This window comes from Callospermophilus lateralis, chromosome 10 (assembly GCF_048772815.1).
Source record: "Callospermophilus lateralis isolate mCalLat2 chromosome 10, mCalLat2.hap1, whole genome shotgun sequence".
Lineage (NCBI taxonomy): Eukaryota > Metazoa > Chordata > Mammalia > Rodentia > Sciuridae > Callospermophilus > Callospermophilus lateralis.
In genome coordinates, this window is record NC_135314.1 from 104463113 (window position 1) to 104480287 (window position 17175).

A 17175-nucleotide genomic window follows, 5' to 3' on the forward strand; every position below is an offset into this window, starting at 1 on the left:
TCCTTCCTTCCTTCCTTTCTCTTTATTTCTTTCACTTTCTTTCTATCTCTGCAAATATTTAAATCTTGGCAAAATTCAAAATGCACAACTCGCTCCTTCACTGGTGTCTGAGAAACATAATACTGAGAAGGGCGGGGAGGACGATGATATGGACAGCCATGCACGCCTGCCTTCCAGTGCCCCAGGAGCGGCTCAGTGGAAGCACATGCACACACATGCTGATACACAAGGCCCGTGGGAAGCAGGGCTGCTTAAAAATACGCTTTCATGGCAATTTTAAACCATTTTTTTAAAAAAAGAAAGCATCACCCCAAACAAATCACTTCCCAACACACAATGGATCTTCAAATTTGTACTTCAAATTTGTACTCTTTAAGGAATATTTATATTTTACTCACAAATGAAAAGCCCAAAGAAACTGGAAAATGAAAAAATTAAAGGTAGACACAAAAAATGAATCAAAATATGTATTATAACATTATTTAAATAGATAAAAAAAAAGTAGAATCAACCTATGTCTCTCAACTGAAATAGTTAAATAAATTATTGCACTGGTTTTGCAATTATATTAATAAATATATTAATTATAAAAATTAATAAATTACACAAGGAACACTGCAGTAATTAACATGAAATAAAGATTTGTAAACAAAGGAACATGTCTAAGTTCATTCATAACATTAAAAAAATCAAGACAATTAGAACCTAGCTTATTTCTATCTATCCAAATTGTAAGGACTAAAAAGTTTGATAATGACTTTACTGACCAATATATGGGGAAAGAAGTACTTTATTGGTAGGAGTGTGACTGGTATAACCTTTTAGGAAAAAAATGGAGTAACACGGTTAAACTTCAAATGCATATACTCTCAAGAATTCTACTTTGACAAAATTATACTAGACACAAACAGCCTATGTGGCACAAGAACCTTAGTGCAAGCATTGTTCAATAATAGGGTATACTGGGCTGGGGTGGGGGGACTAAATATTTAGCACCAGGGACTGCTTAAAGTATATGGTACACCAACAGAGTAGAATTATTATATAAGCTGAAAAAGATGAATAAATCAGTAAATACTGATTTAGAAAGCTCTCTATGGTATGTTAGGTTTGAAAAAGACATCTCTATCCATGTGTGCATGCATATGCAGAACAGCTCCAGCAGTCAGGAAGCTGCTGACAGTGCTGTCTGTCAGAGGAACAAAGGGCTGGGGGTCCTGGGGGCCAAGGGACAGACCATTCGTGAATACCCTTTGGAACTATTTGAATGTTTTTGCCATATGCTTAAATTACTAAAAAGCAGCTCATAAAAAATATTACTAAAAATATTCACTAATATGGAAAGAAGCTCATAATACAATAAATTTAAAAGGTAGGCCACAGATGGGAGCTGAGGCACATGCCTATAATCCCAGCCACCAGGGAGGCAGGAGGACTCAAGTTTGAGGCCAGCCTCTGCAACTCTGCAAGACTCTGTCTCAAAAAATAAGAAGGCCTGGGTAGTAGAGCATTCCTGGGTTCAATTCCCAGTACCAGTAAATAAATAAATGATCCCAGCACAGGCACACATACACACATACACACACACACACACACACACACACACACACAAACAATGAATATAGAGAATTTCCCAGCTCTTTTGTTTAGGTCTATATTGAAAAAAAGTCAAATATATGAGAAAATGCTAGTATAATCTTGAATGGTAAAATTACAGTAAAATTTTTCTTTTCTTTTTTGGCTGAATAACATTATTCATAATGACCTAATAGCAATTACATGACATGAAGAAAAAAATAGCACTCTTGAATCTTGTTGCCTTGAATACACTTGGGGTCTTTTTTTTCCCCCCTGCCCATTTTTGTTTGTTTGTGTTTCTTTTAACCAAGGAGAGGTATGTTCTTCCTCTTTTTTAGCATTTAAGAGAAAAGACTTCTGTTCTCTTGCCCTCTCACATGGTATCATTGGCTGCCTTCATCACAGAGGAGTATTCCAGTAAAGCAGAGAACAGCTGTCCCTGACCACCAGCAACTGCAAAACACCCAGGGAATAAATTTAGACTTCCAGAAAGAAAGAAAAAAATCAATCAGCTGATACCTGGCTGGGGGTGATGATCACCAGGGGCTTCTCAGCAGAGATCAAAGAGAATGTCAGAGTGTCACTCAGCACTTACCAATCTGGGACAAGGGGCTGGATGGCAAGCCATCCTGAACCCCAAGACCTCTAACCATGTAGGTCCCGCAGAGCAGGGATGCTCCTGGGGCCAATTGCTGGAGCCAGCCAGCAGGTAGAACTGAACCATCAATTTACTTTTTGAAATCCCAGCAGAGATCCATAGCATGAACGGTGATGAGATTACACTTCATTAAAGAGACAGAAATAAATTAAGGTGGTGCAACAAAGAAAGGGCTGAATCAGAGCTCAACCTGACTACTTCCCAGAGGCTGTGTTCCTCTCCAGGGACAGGCTGTTGGCTCAGGCCCACAACAGCACACAGAGCCGAAGGCAGGCTCACATGTTGACCCAGGGAATTGCAAGCATACTGCTCAATAATCTAATCCTGAACAGTAACTTGTTCCCTTGCTTTTTGAAGCTTACTGGGTATGATGAGGGTCAGAACTCTCTGGAAAGAGGCTTCAGCATTCACTCACCCAAAGCTCGTATGCACATTGCACTAAGTGCCAAGATGACGAAGCCAATGCCATGAACATATGAGGGCTTCAGACACACTCCTTCCGAACATGGGAGAGCAGACTCCAGGGTCCCTGCAGCAGTGTCAGAACTGTGTGTCTGAGTGTCTCTCCTGCTTTCATCGCAATGGCCTTCTCCAGTCACAGGGCTATAATACACAGTCCTCCTCCTCAGGAGGAGCACCTGGCTGATGCTCTGGATCTTCAGGGCTCTTGAAAACAGAATCTTCTCAGACCCCACCCCATACCCTCCATGCAGAGTTCCCAGTGGTGACCCCGGTGCCACCTCTCCCAGCAGCAGCCTGGGGTTGATATTTGGGGAGTAACAGGTACCAGATTCTAGAGATGCATGTCTAACACATGCACCAAGGAATGCAACTAGTGGAATCCAACTGGACCACACTAGGAGAAACCAGAGTAGAGACCAGTGAGCAACTGGCCCTAGGCAGACTCAGTCCACTGCAGAGGCCTGAGCACTCCTGGTCTTACCTGGACTCCGCTGGGGGCCTGGAGCTCCTTCCCAACACCCTATTCTCCTCCCACCATGGGAAGCTCAAGGTAACAAGTGGGTCTCCTTTATTTTATTTTATATTATTTTTGTCTTTTTGGTTAATGTAAAAGTAAAATAACCACATTGCAAAGAAAACAGGAGAAATTGCCCATAAGTCAAAGGCCTAAATCTAATCACTACTAACATTTAAAAATACATAACCGAGTCGCTTAATAAGTTTATTCTACAACGCGGTTACGCCTGTGCTGCATGAGGCACTCCATGAGAGCACGTCCCTGTCCTCAAGAAGCTTCTTGTGTGGGAAAGGAGGCTCTAAGCAGCCTTTGGTAAAAATCAAAATTATCATCACAGCATAAACCACCCTGCCCACTGGACGAGACTGGACTGCTGTAAGGAGGAGCTTGCTGCGCGTCCGGCTGGTTTCTGCTGTACTTATTTTCATACTGTAGGCATGTATTTAGCTACTGGCTACCATCGGTGACACATCTCTGTATACACAACACCCCAAGTGTTCATCTAGCATACTGAGGGAATTTTATCTTGGAGAATATTTTGAATATTGCTATAGTAAACATCTCATGGGTCTTGATACTGCTTGTGGAAGAGGAGATATTCTACCTAAATTTTGCATTAAGAAAATTTATGTCTTCATCATCTAATGTTAATACATTAAAAGAAAACTGATCTAGATAAAGTTATCCTACATTAAGATAACTGTAATATACTCAGGAAAACACAAGGTTTATTTCTTTATTAAATATCATATCCCACTTTATCACACATAAGAAAAGCCTAAAACAACCTGGGGTGCTACTCAGTGGAGAGCCTTTGCCCGGCACGTTCAAAGCCCCAGGTTCTACCTCCAGCACCATAGTAGATCATCAAATGAATAATAGAAAGTTGAAGAAATCTTTTAAAGCCCCAACTCACATAATTCCCTATCTTTCTTTCTCCTTCTTTCCTGCTTTTTTTTAAAAAATTTTTTTAGTTGTAGGTGAACACAGTATCTTTATTTTATTTATTTATTTTTTATGCAGTGCTAAGGATCGAACCCAGTGCCTCCAACATGCTGGGCAAGCGCTCTGCCACTGAGCCACAGCCACAGCCACAGCCCCCTTTCCTGCTCTTTTTTAAATTTTGAGACAGTGTCTCGCTAAATTGCCCAGGCTGGCCTTGAACTTGTGATCCTCCTGCCTCAGCTTGCTGAGTTGTGGGATTACAGGTGTGTGCCACCATGCTCAGCCATTTCACATATTTTTTAAAAATCTTAAAAGAAAGGTTTCTGGAAGCCCCAAAGAAAAGTAGTCTTCAATGTGGAACTGAGTGAATTTTGACAACAGACAATAGCTTCCTCAAATCTATTTAAGAAAAAAATATATATATAGTGATTTTTCTATAGTGTTTAGAAAACTCTTTCTTCTTTTCCAATCAAGGAAACCCCAATCAAGGAAAACCCTGTAAGAACAGGAACCCTTTCCCCTCTTCCTGGGCCCACCAGCTCTCCACCCCTCATAAACACACTTTCCACCACAGCAGTTCTACCAGCATTCCCCACCTCCACCCTCCTGGTAAAATGTTCAGGGTAATGCTGCATAAACCACAGAGTTCAAAAAAAAATGATGACAACATCCAATCCAGAAGAGTTACAGCAGCCAGATATGTCTGCCATGATCCACCATTTAAATTTGATCAGAAAGAATATTCCCTTCCCTCTGCTGCCTCCACATAATTAAGGCAACCATAAACATCACACATCATCTTTTACCAGTTTTTGATACCAGAGATTTTCAAAATATATAAATGACAAAATTTGCCACTTATTTTTTTCAATTATGTACCAAGAATCTCTGGTCGGACACGGTTGTATGCCTGTAACCCCAGACCTGGGAGGCTGACAGGCAGGAGGATCGCAAGTTCAAGGCCAGTCCCAGGAGCTTAGCAAGACACTCTCAAAACAAAAAATTAAAAAGGACTAGTGACATAGCTCAGTGGTACAATCACAGTAGCACACACACACAAATCTCTGTGAAGGACTGGTTATAGAAGAAAGAACAAAACAGAGAAAAATCTGTGCCCTCAAGACATAGGTTGTAGAATCAAACAAGTGCATTGCAAAAGGAAGAACAATGTTGTAATGGGCGAAATCATCTTTGGGATTAAAGTGGTGACAAGTTCTATTCTAGGTAAATCATTTACTAAACTTTGCCAATCTCAAGTACATTTTGATTACTACCTTGAAACCACTCCTCTGACTTCTTGTTTTCTTTTGGAGTTTCTGTGACACTCAAAAAAGAAGTTAGTAATAAAGTTTAAAATGAAAAAAAATACATCTCTACTCTCAAACTTTTGGAGGAGGAACAGGCAGGGATTGAACCCAGGGGCGCTTAACCACTGAGCCACATCCCCAGCCCTTTTTTTAATTTTGAGACAGGGTCTCGATAAATTGCCTATGGCCTTGCTAAGTTGCTTAGGGCCTTGCTAAGTTGCTTAGGGCCTCGCTAAGTTGCTGAGTCTAGCTTTGAACTTGTGATCCTCCTGCCTCAGCCTCCTGAACCACTGGATTACAGGCATACATCACTGTGCACGGCCCAAAATTTTTTGTTTAATGTATGTTTTGGTTCTAGAAAAATGGACTTAAGAGTTCAGTGAATCCCAAGCCTATAAATTAGATCCTGAGGGGACAGTTTTAGGACAGAACCCTTAATGGTGAGCACAGAGTGGATTAAATTTGCCAATAAGCAAAATTTTCTAATGTAGCTCTTGAGAAGTGTTAGGCCGTAATGTTGATTTGTTTTTCTAAGCAAAAGTGAATGTGGGACTTACAACAATGTCATCACCCCATAGTCCTGAAGTCGTCAAACATCACCTATGTTAAATGAATTTAATTTTTGTTTATTAGAAATCAAAGAAATAGCCAAAGGGAAACAAGATCCCTAGTCTGACTTTGAACTTTAAGGATCCTTCTCTACCTGCTTCAGGCAACACCAGGCTGTGGAATCCCTTAGCTATTTTATTTGCTTTTGATAAAACGTTTTTAAGGGCCTTTGTGCACTTTGTAGAAGGCAGAATGAGTCAATTTAGCAGGCTGAGCACAGACAAGATTTTCCATCTTGTCTTGAAAAGCATGCCCTAGGGGGGAAAAAAATGGTACATGTGTTTATAATCTGAGTGCAGATGGAGACTCAGACCTGGATGGCTTGGACTGTGGGCTGGCGGATGGCACAACTTCAAAGGATGTGTGTGTGTGTGTGTGTGTGTGTGTGTGTGAATTTTTTTTTTTTTAATTCCTGCAGTATTAAGAATCCTGGCTGCACTTCACCAAGTTTCTGGAGTGGCCAGAGCTGGCAGTCTGGAGAAGTTGTTATGTGGTCTTTATTTTTCCCGGACTGTCTGGAGGACACTGGCAACCCAGGTTGGAGCCTCAGGCCAACCATAAGTTCTGTTAATGTGCGGCCAGAGCCCGCGCAGTAAGCTTTATGACCGCCAGGATTATCACCAAAAAGGCCAAAAAAACTGCATGTCGTGTTCCCTTGGTAAAAACACTTTAGAATACGGGGCATTTTATGTTGCTCTGTGATTTTGGTATCTGCATGCTGACACATGTCTCACTTGCAGCAGGGGATACCTCTTCCCTCAGAACTTAAAAGCTGGATGGCCTCTCTGATTCCTGCCCCTGGGTCTGACAGGGATGTGATGGTCCCCAGCTTGCTTTCCTTCATCTCACAACTGCTGTCTGAGGTTAAAGATTATTTTCCATTGCAGCACCAACTAGTATCACAATTTGTAAGCAAAAGTACCCAAACAGTAAAATTGACGTTGCCGCGGCTGGGTCTTCCTGAGGGAGCAGCAGCCCCACTGCCTTCTAACTGAGGCTCTCCCTTAGAACACAGGGAAGTCTGCCACCAGCTCACAGGAAGGGTTGCAAGAACACATCTCTGGGCGCTTGCTATAGGCCAGGCCAGGAACCTCCCTACTGCTATCAACTTTATCAGGTAGGTACCACTGTCATTACTTTATAGACAAGGAAAATGAGCCTCAGATTAGGTAAATAACAAATCCAAGTAATAAGTATCTAACCCAAGAGAAACTGAGTTCTGACTCCAAGTGCTTATGAAGGAGACTCCACTAATGAAGGAGACCCCTGCCTTCCACCCAACCCCCAGGTCCCTACACACCCTAATAAAGGACCAAGTTCAGGAGTGGGCTCCACTTTCCCCAGGCCCTTGATCCACAGGTCATAACAGGGTAGACAGTCCTTTCTCTTCCCCTCATTTCATTTTTTTTCTTCCTTTAAAAATTAATAGGGATATTAATAGTAATAACAGTAATAGTAATTAATAGTAATCAATAGTAATTAAGGTAAAGAGCCTACTTGAAATTCTTTCTGGTTTGTGTTCTGGATAAAAAGAGTCACCTTTCACACTTGCACATACACAGAATTCTGTCCTTTTGCTGTGTCACTTACTTAAAAGTAAGCACTCTGGACGCACGAGCTCCCCAGGGACTCCCAAATGTGACCTCTCTTCTGTACAGTCTGAAGTCCCCCAAGGTCTTTCTGTCTTTCATTCCTAGGCAACATCTGGGGATTCAGACTTAAAGGTCACTGGTCTACTCAGACAAAATCAAACTTTACAGTTACCTGATTCAGCAAGCCGAAAAACTAACATTTCAGTTAGAAACCACACCAAGCTGAAGTGCGGTTGTTGTTGTTGTTGTTGTTGTTGTTGTTGTTGTTGTTATTATCCCCTTTAGAGCCTATTTTATTTTCACCTGGATATCTGAAAGTTCAGTGAATCCAACCACATAGCAAATATTCCAGTCTATTCTTACAAAATCCTAGGACAGAAGACACACTGGATTTATAGTCTACCCTTCAGGGACACGAGGAAAGCCCCTAGGAAGATGCCCAGGATATGGAGCTTCTTGGGGGAGGGAAAGTTGACTCGCCAGAGGGCGCTATCCTCACTGAAAGTAACCAGAGTGTTCTTCAGAGTGCTTTGCAGTCTCACCAGCCTAAAATAAATATTTTTTCTTGAAAGCTTTTATAATGAACAACAAAATTCTCTGAAAATATACATGCCATGGTTAACTAAAACATAAAATAAAGCTATTCTTTCCACAAAGAGTGATGATAATAAGAGTAAACACCTCATTTAGCCACATGTGGTGACAAAAGCTTGTCATCCCATACAATTCTAAGCATTTTACAGATATAAACTCGTAATTTCCTTACATATTAATAATCCTCACTCTACATATGGGAAAACTGAGGTACAACTCTGTGACCTCACAGGGTCATAGGCTGGTGACCAGCAGAGCCAAGACACATTTTTGGACAGTCTGACTCTTATCTCCATATCCCCAACCTATGGAAAAATGAGGGGTCTAGCAGAGGTGGCGGCCACACTTGCGATCCCAGCAACTCAGGAGGCTGAGACAGGAGGACTCTAAGTTCAAGACCTGCCTCAGTACCTTAGTAAGGCCCTAAGCAACTAAGTGTGATCCTGTCTCAGGAAAAGCATTAAAAAGGGCTAGGATGTGGCTCAGTGGCAAATTGCCCCTGTGTTAAATTCTTAGTACTCCCCTCCCCCAAAATGAGAGGCTTCAATAAAAAGAGATTTATTTATAATATATATGTTACAAATTATATCACAGCTCTAAAAATAATAAAGTTAGCGATAAAAAAGGTAGTAATTCTGTCACCTGAGAGCAATGCTATTAACTTTACTTTGACATCATTTTCACATATGTCATTATGGAGACATTAAAAGGGACATATCACTTAAGTTCACTTACATTCCATTGAAAAGTATCAAAGTTCTAAATTAAAGAATAAGGAGGAGGAAAAGGATCTGATTTTTTTTTCCGATGCTGGGGCTTGAGCCCAGAGTGCTCTACCTTGGAGCTACAACCAAGTCTGTTCATTTTTCACTTTTTAAATTTTGAAATAGGATCTCACTAAGCTGTCCAGGCTGGATTCGAACTTGGGATCCTCCTGCCTCAGCCTCTTGAGCAGCAGGGATTATAGGCATGTGCTATCACACCTGGCCTGATCTTGTCATTTTTAAAGAATGATAATAGTGAGTATGAATCACAGGCAGAGCTTTTAACTTGGAACGCAGTGTCCTGACTAAATCATTTGCTATTGGGATGACATTGTGACTCTAACTCTTCTCCTGGTCTTTGGAACTTGCTTGATGTTCCTGGTTATGTTTTCCTCGTTGGAACACATCTGTGACTCTCCACAGACTAACTCTATAAATAGGTAATGTTATACTCCAATGTTGTTGGGAAAACCCAAGACTGCATGTTTTAAGAAACTTATTGCCCTAATTTCTTAGAAATCTGTAAAGTAAGGTATTTCACTCAGCCACAGGTAAATATGTTTCAGAATGTTCAGATACAACTTCTTTAGGGACACTTCACTAGTTTGCCTATGGGTCTTTTGTTGGTGGTGTTTTTTATGTGTTTTGCAGTATAAGGATTGAGCCCAGAGACACTCTACCACTGAGCTACATCCCTAGTCTTTTTTCATTTTTATTTTAAAATGGTCTCTGGTAAGTTGCCCAGGCTGGCCTCAAATTTGTGATCCCCCTGCCTCAGCCTCCCAAGTCTCTGGAACTGACCATAAGCACATGCAACTACATCCAGTTTATCATACAGTTTTTAAGATTAAGGTGAGTGCATAGAGCAGAGTATGACCAAGCATAATGATTACTGGTAACCTAAGTGTGCGTTAGATCAGAGCTAGTCAAGGACATTAATTGCAGCATATCCATATGTTGGACTATGAGGCAATTTTTAACAAGAAGGAGGCAGCCCTAAATGTATGAGTCTAGAAGTGGAAAGACAAGACACAGTGCAGAACATGAGACACCAGCTCAGTGTGAACACATAAACAGCACGGTGTGAACACACACAGAAACAGCGCATGCTGAGGAAGTGGCGGGCAGAGGTGACAGGGACTGCAGGGAGACCTACTTTTTGAACACTTCTTTGAAGTGTTGGAATGTCTTTTATCATGCCCATGAGATATTTTTTTCAATTATAAGAGATTATAAAGTAAGACCTAGGACAGGGAATGCACTGCAGTGCTAGAGCACACACAAGCCCAGTTCAAACCCCAGCTCTAGAGAAAGATGTCAAAACTTTAATAATCAATTTTTAGAATATTTAATGAAAGCTGAAGACTGATGGAATTAGGAAACTCATTTACTTGGGGTGTGATACATAGATAGATAGATAGATAGATAGATAGATAGATAGATAGATAGATATTTTACAAGGGATCGAATCCAGGGGCGCTTTACCACAAAGCTACACCCTTGGCTGTTTTAGTTTTTATTCTGAGACAGGGTCCCGCTAAATTGCTGAGACTAGCTTTGAATGGGTGACCCTCCTGCTTCAGCCCCTGCCCCAGTCGCTGGGATTACAGGTGTGGCTACTGTGCACAGCATGGGGGATGTATTTGTGACACTGGCATATGCACCTACATGAGCACATACATATTTGGGACAAATAAGTCATGGGAAGCTTATCTCCATATCCCCAACCTCAGAAAAATGAGAGGTCTAGCAGAGGTGGCTCTTCCCCTGCTCACAGGACTGGGCCACTTTCCTTGATCTGCCCTTTACATAAGGCACATGGAGAGGGGAGTCCAAGGCCTCTGCTCTTGGACACAAGCACACCTGCACACTTTAGCACAAAGGTGCAGACTTCCTGGACGAGAGTGCGTCCATTTGAGTTCACATGCACTGGCTGAGCATCTCGAGAAAAAGGGGTCTGGGGATAATGCTGCCATTTTCATCCAATTCATTCCTGAAAATCCAGCAGGAGGTACTCTTCACCCCTACATTAACTACTCCAGGGATAAAGCAGTATCTGAGTATTTAATCTTAAATGGAAATGTCTAAGAACATTTTTTACAAAACCAACCTAAGGGCCCTTTTTTATTTTCAAGCCCCGGGAGGAAGGGAGGGAAAATTGACCCAAAACCTTGGCTACCTCTGCCTGCCAGAGCACTCCTCAGACCTAGTGTCCAGTGCACAGGATCTAAAGAGCAGAGACCATTCCCTTCTCGAGGCAAAAGGTCACACACCCAAACACTGTGGATGACTTGACAGGTGAGCCTCCTGGCGGGGCACATGAGGTGATGGGTAACTGCACCAGTAGGGAGCAGGATTCCTCCCTCAGCTCTGTAGCCCAGAGGCTGTAGGACAGGGGGTCCTCTTGTCCACACAGGGGCATTCTGTTACCTCTTGGAGGCTATGCTGAGACCTGACCAGGTAAGGCCTGGGAGGGCCCACCTGCTGTCAGACACAGCATACAGTGTCCCTGATCCCAGTTCACAGGAAGGGACACTGCCTTAGTCTAAATGGAAACCGGACCCAACGGGGAAACTCTAGTGGCACTCTAGTGCAAACTTAAGGCAGAGTCACGACCTATGTGGCCAAGAGGCCAAACAAAGGAGGGACAGGCAGCAGGAAAGGGCAGCAAGGAGGGAAGAGAGAGACCAGGCACGAAGAGGCCTGGAGCCAGCAGAGCCCCCTCGGCAGGAGTCAGAGCTGGGGCTTACCCAGGTTTGGCTGGGATGCGGCCATGGAGCTCTGAGGCACTGGTGTGGAAGTGACGGCAGGGCGGAGGCTCATATGATTCAGGGGCTGACTCATCGCCTTCCTGGGGTCTTGCCAGGTGGTGATTTTTTCTGTGTGACTAAAAGAAGGAAAACAATTAGCTACTTTTAAATTGTCAGCATCATCAGCATCAGTAATAGCAAAACAATTAGGCGACGCTGGTCCTTCCCTCCGAGCTGCCTGCGAGTAACTGCCAGTTGTGGTGGGTTTCAACCAAGAACACACTTTCCTCTGAGTCTCTGTCCCAGGAGGCCACAGTGGGGCCTGCAGATGCTTAACACAAGCCCTATTGGGCCCAGGAGCCCTCATCTACCCATGGTCCATGACACTCGACACCATGGTGAGCTCATCTCCAGGAGCAGGACCCATGCTCTCTTCCCCAACTCCCTGAGCCTCCACACTGTCCCAGCTCATGGACCTGACACGAGGGGCTTCCTCACACAGCACCCCTGAGCTCACCAAGACAAAGCAGCTTGGCTTCAGCCAATTGCCAGGTGACACTAGGAGGCCCAGGACAGAGCAACAGAAAATGAATGCAGGGAGGTGGGCGAGTGGAGAGTTGGGTTTGAAGCATGCTAGTTTCTTTCTTTTCTTTTCTTTTTTTTTCATTCATATTACTAGGGCTTGAACTGAGGGGTACTTTGCCACTGACCTACATTCCCAGTCTTTTCTATTTTTTATTTTGAGAGGGTCTCATTAAGTGCTGAGGGTCTTTTAAGTTGCGAACTTGTGATCTTCTTAACTCAGCCTCTCAGTCAGTGGGATTCCAGACAGGCACCATCACACCCAGCATCCTATATACATACTTAAAAGAAGAACAGAATCATCTACTGCCCTGAATTTGCTTTACAAATGGTATCAGAGGTCTTTCTGTATCCATCACAGACAACACACTTGGATAGAAAAAACTGAGTATTAGCCCTTTGTTCTGACCTCACAACTAGTTTTGCCTCTTCCCTGTCAAACCCCACACACCTAGGACAGGTCCTCAGATGAGGAGGGAACAAAATTGCTCTTTCTGTTAAACACAACTTAATTGTGAATAATGATGGCCTCCCTCAACTCTTTAGTGCAGGAAACCACTGTTACCAACACTTGGCTCCATCTGAGATCTAGAAACGTCCTTGAGCTGGAGTTAGTTCATCTTCATTATTTTTTATTTTATTTTGTTCTGTTTCCTCACAATTAAATGCCTCCACTGCTAATATTCCTTATCCAAGACAGAAACTATTTCTATAGGAAGCTCATTGACTGCCCTGAGTGAGAACCTGGATGTTTTCCAAACATCTTTAAGGGCACCTATATGGTGGTCACACCTGTAATCTTGCTACCCAGGAGGCCAAGGCCAGAGGACCGCAAGTCCAAGGCCATCCTGGGCAAGTGAGTGAGACCCTGTCTCAAAACAAACAATAGAAAGGACTGAGGATGTGGCTCAGTGGTCTTGCTCTTGCCCGGCATGCAACTCAAGAGGCCCTGAGCTCAACTTCCAGCATCACTCACAAAAAAGTATAAAAGGACTCGGGGTGTGTCTCAGTATCTCAAGGTAGGCCACATACAGGACCCCTCCCTCTATCCCCAGCACCTTCAGCAAAGCAAGTGGAGTAAAATGTAACTACCAAATGTCAATACTGTAGGTGCCATAGTCAATCTTAAAATAAATTTTAAAAAATGAATAAAAGAACCAATACTATCTTGTTAAGAAAAAAATAAGGAAAGATTGATTGAGGTTCATTTCCCTAAGCATACAAAATAACAAAAGAAATGGTTGAGCCCTCACCCACCCATGGGATGCCAGGCACAGTGGGGAGCACCTGTAGTCCCAGTGACACCAAGGCTGAAGTTCAAGGTCGGCCTCAGCAACTCAGTAAGGCTCTAAGAAACTTAGTGGGCCTTTGTCTCAAAAATGAAAAAAAAATTTTTTTTGAAAGAGCTGGGGATGTGGCTCAGTAGTAAAACACCCCTGGGTTCAATGGAAAGAGAGAGAAAGAGAGAGATAAAGAAGGAAGGAAGGAAGGAAGGAAGGAAGGAAGGAAGGAAGGAAGGAAGGAAGGAAGGAAGGAAGGAAGGAAGGAAGGAAGGGAGGGAGGGAGGGAGGGAGGGAGGGAGAAAGAGAGGAAGAGAGAAAGAAAGAGAGAGAGAGAGAGAGAGAGAGAGAGAGAGAGAGGGAGGGAAGGAGGGAGGAGGGAAGGACAGACAAGGGAAAGACAATGAATGGTCTTAGTTAGATCTGAGTTTGACCACAGTAATTCTGTTTAAAGCTTTAGTAAAATCCTTGAGTCAGTTTTTGGCCTGCGGAAACTCAGCCTCTGGGATTTGTCACAGGCCTTCAGAGCAAGGAACTAACTGAGGAGGCTATCAGAGTGCAGTGGACTTCTTTAGCAAGGAAACTGGAGCTGAGAAGCGATCAGACCGTCCTAGGGTCCACGGCCTAGGCGAGGACCTTCCACTCTGGAGCAGGAAGGGCAGGAACCCTCCTGTTTCAGGAGACTCTTGGACACTGACACTGTGGCTGCTGGGCCCACCATCAGCCTGGGGGTGGCTTCCTCCTCCCTACCCATTGCTAACTTCTGCTGGGACCTTTTCCCTCTGCTGATCCCAGCAGAGGTCAGCAATGGGTAGGGAGTGGTGGCCTGCGGGCTTCTCCTGCTCCAGTCTTCCTGAAGCCCCTTAGGCACTCCCAGGGCGGCTGCACCCTCCCGAGGGCCTACTGCCAGAGACTGCAGGGTCTGCTAGGGCCCTGCTGAAGCCCGCCTGCCAGGGAACCTGGGCTCCGAGACTAGCACTCACCCTGTGCACAGGACCCAGGGGGTTAAGGTCACCAACCCACTCTAGTCTTAGCACCCAAATCCAACAGACAAAAGAAGAAAAAAATAAAAAATAGGCCAGATCCTCCCTGAGAGGGTCCAGAGGGCCCGTTCTATGGAGGACCTTAAAACCCTTACAGTCTCAGGTCTCAGGTGCAATTCACCAAGCTTCCCAAGGTCATGCAACAGAAGGCAGGGTAGGCAGCCCTAGCTCCCGACTCCACAGCTGTGGACAGGGTGCCACACTCCATGAGCAGGGGTAGGTACGAAAATGAGCCACATTAAAACCTTAAAACCCTGACTAGCAGCAGAACCACTGACGGCAAAGATCAGATCCTTTGTGTAAAAATAGAGTCCAGCAGCTTCGCCACCTGGGAAAGGCCTGGCATTTGGGATCTTGACCCAACTTTATGGAAGGAAGCCACACAACAAGAAGCAGAGGGGCCTCCGTGAGATGATTTGATTTGCTGGAGCAATAATAATCATACAAACAGGACGGTCACGAGGCTTCAGCAGCACATGGGGCTGGTTTTTATGGGCAGAGATTACTTTCTCGGCAACTTCCCTCCATCCCCACTTCTTGAATATGTCGCTGTGGATAGTCAGCACTAGACATCAGGGTACTGTAGGGACAGACTGAAGGCAACCTCCACCCACCTCTACTTTCTAGTACAACCTAGGAAGCAGGTAAAGGGAACCACACCAATACGAAGTGGGAATTTAAAGGCAGCCTGGGGTCACAAGGACCAAGGCAATGGGTTCAGCACTCAGTCATGATGTTGGGGGCCACAGCCTAAGGGGCCCCAGCAAAGTTCCAGCTGATTGGCTCACGGCAGCCCCAGCAAACTTCCAGCTCCTCTGCAGTGATGCTCATTGGGCTGTTTCCCCGCCCTTTCAGACCATGGAGCTGCTCATTAGGGGACTTTTTTGGCTCCACCCATGCGACCCAGCCAAATGGCCTCAAGAGCGGGAGGAGTCGGGGTTGAGAGGCTCACTGGAAGCCAGTGGTGGCAGTTGGGCTCTGAGGGTATTCCTGAAGAGCTCCTGTGGTGCGTGTGTTCTAAAAATAAAGTTCATTTCTGCTTGATAAGTGGCTCCTGAATTGTCCCCAGCAAGACTGCAGCATCATGCTACTTCCTCCATCCCCTGACTGCAGACCTCCCTAGCCTTTCCTTGATCCCTCTCATCTGGTGGGTACTCGGGCTTCTCTTCAATGGAATACGGCTCTTCTGAGGGCCCTGTGGAGCACAGCAAATCACTCTGCACACTGAAGGCACCGGAAAAATCATACTTTTACAACCTTGTGATATTTACAAGCCCAACTTGGGGTAAAAGTAAACTGTCATATTTTTAAAAATCAGGTTTTAAAGACTTTTTGATTTGTTAGGCCAGTTTACTACCCTTTTAACGTTGTAACAAATATACGGGCTGAAGACAATTTGCTTAGAAATTGCTAAATAGCTTTGTAACCTTCTTTTTGTGAACCGATCCAATTAGACCCATTAGTGTTAAAAATGGAAATTGAAACAGATTCGGATGCAGTTGATAAAAATTGAAACAGATTTGGATGCAGTTGATAAATTCTCTGATAGGGCCTGCCAAGCAAAGTTGACCTAATGTCAGCAGTCAAACACTATGCCAATTTTTTTAATCCTGCGCCAGATGGCAAGAAGACTTTAAGACTTACATTTAAGTTTAAAATTTTTCCCAATTAGAATTAGAATACAAATATGCCTGAGCTCGGTGTGTTTCAGGGATAAATACTACCTGTGTTTTGGTCTAAGTTAAAAGTGCATTCTTAACTTAAATCTCGAGACTTTGAAAATGGCACATCATATCTTACTCATATCTTGTAGGACATTTGTTATGGATTTTTCCAGTGGCACTTAACAGTCCTGATGACACCAGAGATGGTTCTTAGCCACAAGAACAAGGACAGCTGGCGTGCATTTACTCATCCTCTTAGCCAGACCCACACGCGCACTCCTTTTCCAGGTAGCCTCCCTCTGCCGTCCCCTCTGGTAGACCACAGTGAGAGCTCACAGCCGCAGGAGTCACTGTCCCTGTCACAACCCCATCTCAATTGGCAACCTGGCATATCTTGCTCACAATAGTAAAATGAGCGGCCCTCATGTGCATTATTCTTCTCAGCTTAATTAACCCCAATGGACCATTTGGATGATGGGGAATTCAATTTTGAAGTTCAATACATTGATAGTCAAAAATAAAGCACTGTCCTTCACATGCTGAAGAGGGGCACAGCTGTGTCAGTGCTATTTCTAGAACCTTCATTCTCCCTCCCAAGTTGCTGTCACCCCAATTGAGTATTCTTTGTCCCAAAGCAGCTTTCATAACACTATAACTGGTTACAATTCTTCTTCCATATAGAGCACCCTGCTATTCTAATGCATTAGAATAAAAGACATAAAGAGGCAGAAGTCCAGATGCAAATGTACATAGCTGACACATCCATTAGCAAAATATTTCAGAGTTTAAATGCCAAAGCTATAAAAACACCATACAATAGAGGTGACTGC

The 17175-nt window shown here is 43.8% G+C and overlaps 1 protein-coding gene across 2 annotated transcripts in view; it reads right to left on the minus strand.

The window, feature by feature from the left end:
- Window positions 1-17175, minus strand: part of Wwtr1 (WW domain containing transcription regulator 1) — a 121107-nt gene that overhangs the window by 39783 nt on the left and 64149 nt on the right. For both annotated transcript variants that reach the window (XM_076867706.2, XM_077110375.1), the window contains one exon: window positions 11777-11913. In XM_076867706.2, coding sequence (XP_076723821.1) covers window positions 11777-11913 — 137 coding nt within the window. The remainder of the gene's footprint in view (window positions 1-11776; window positions 11914-17175) is intronic.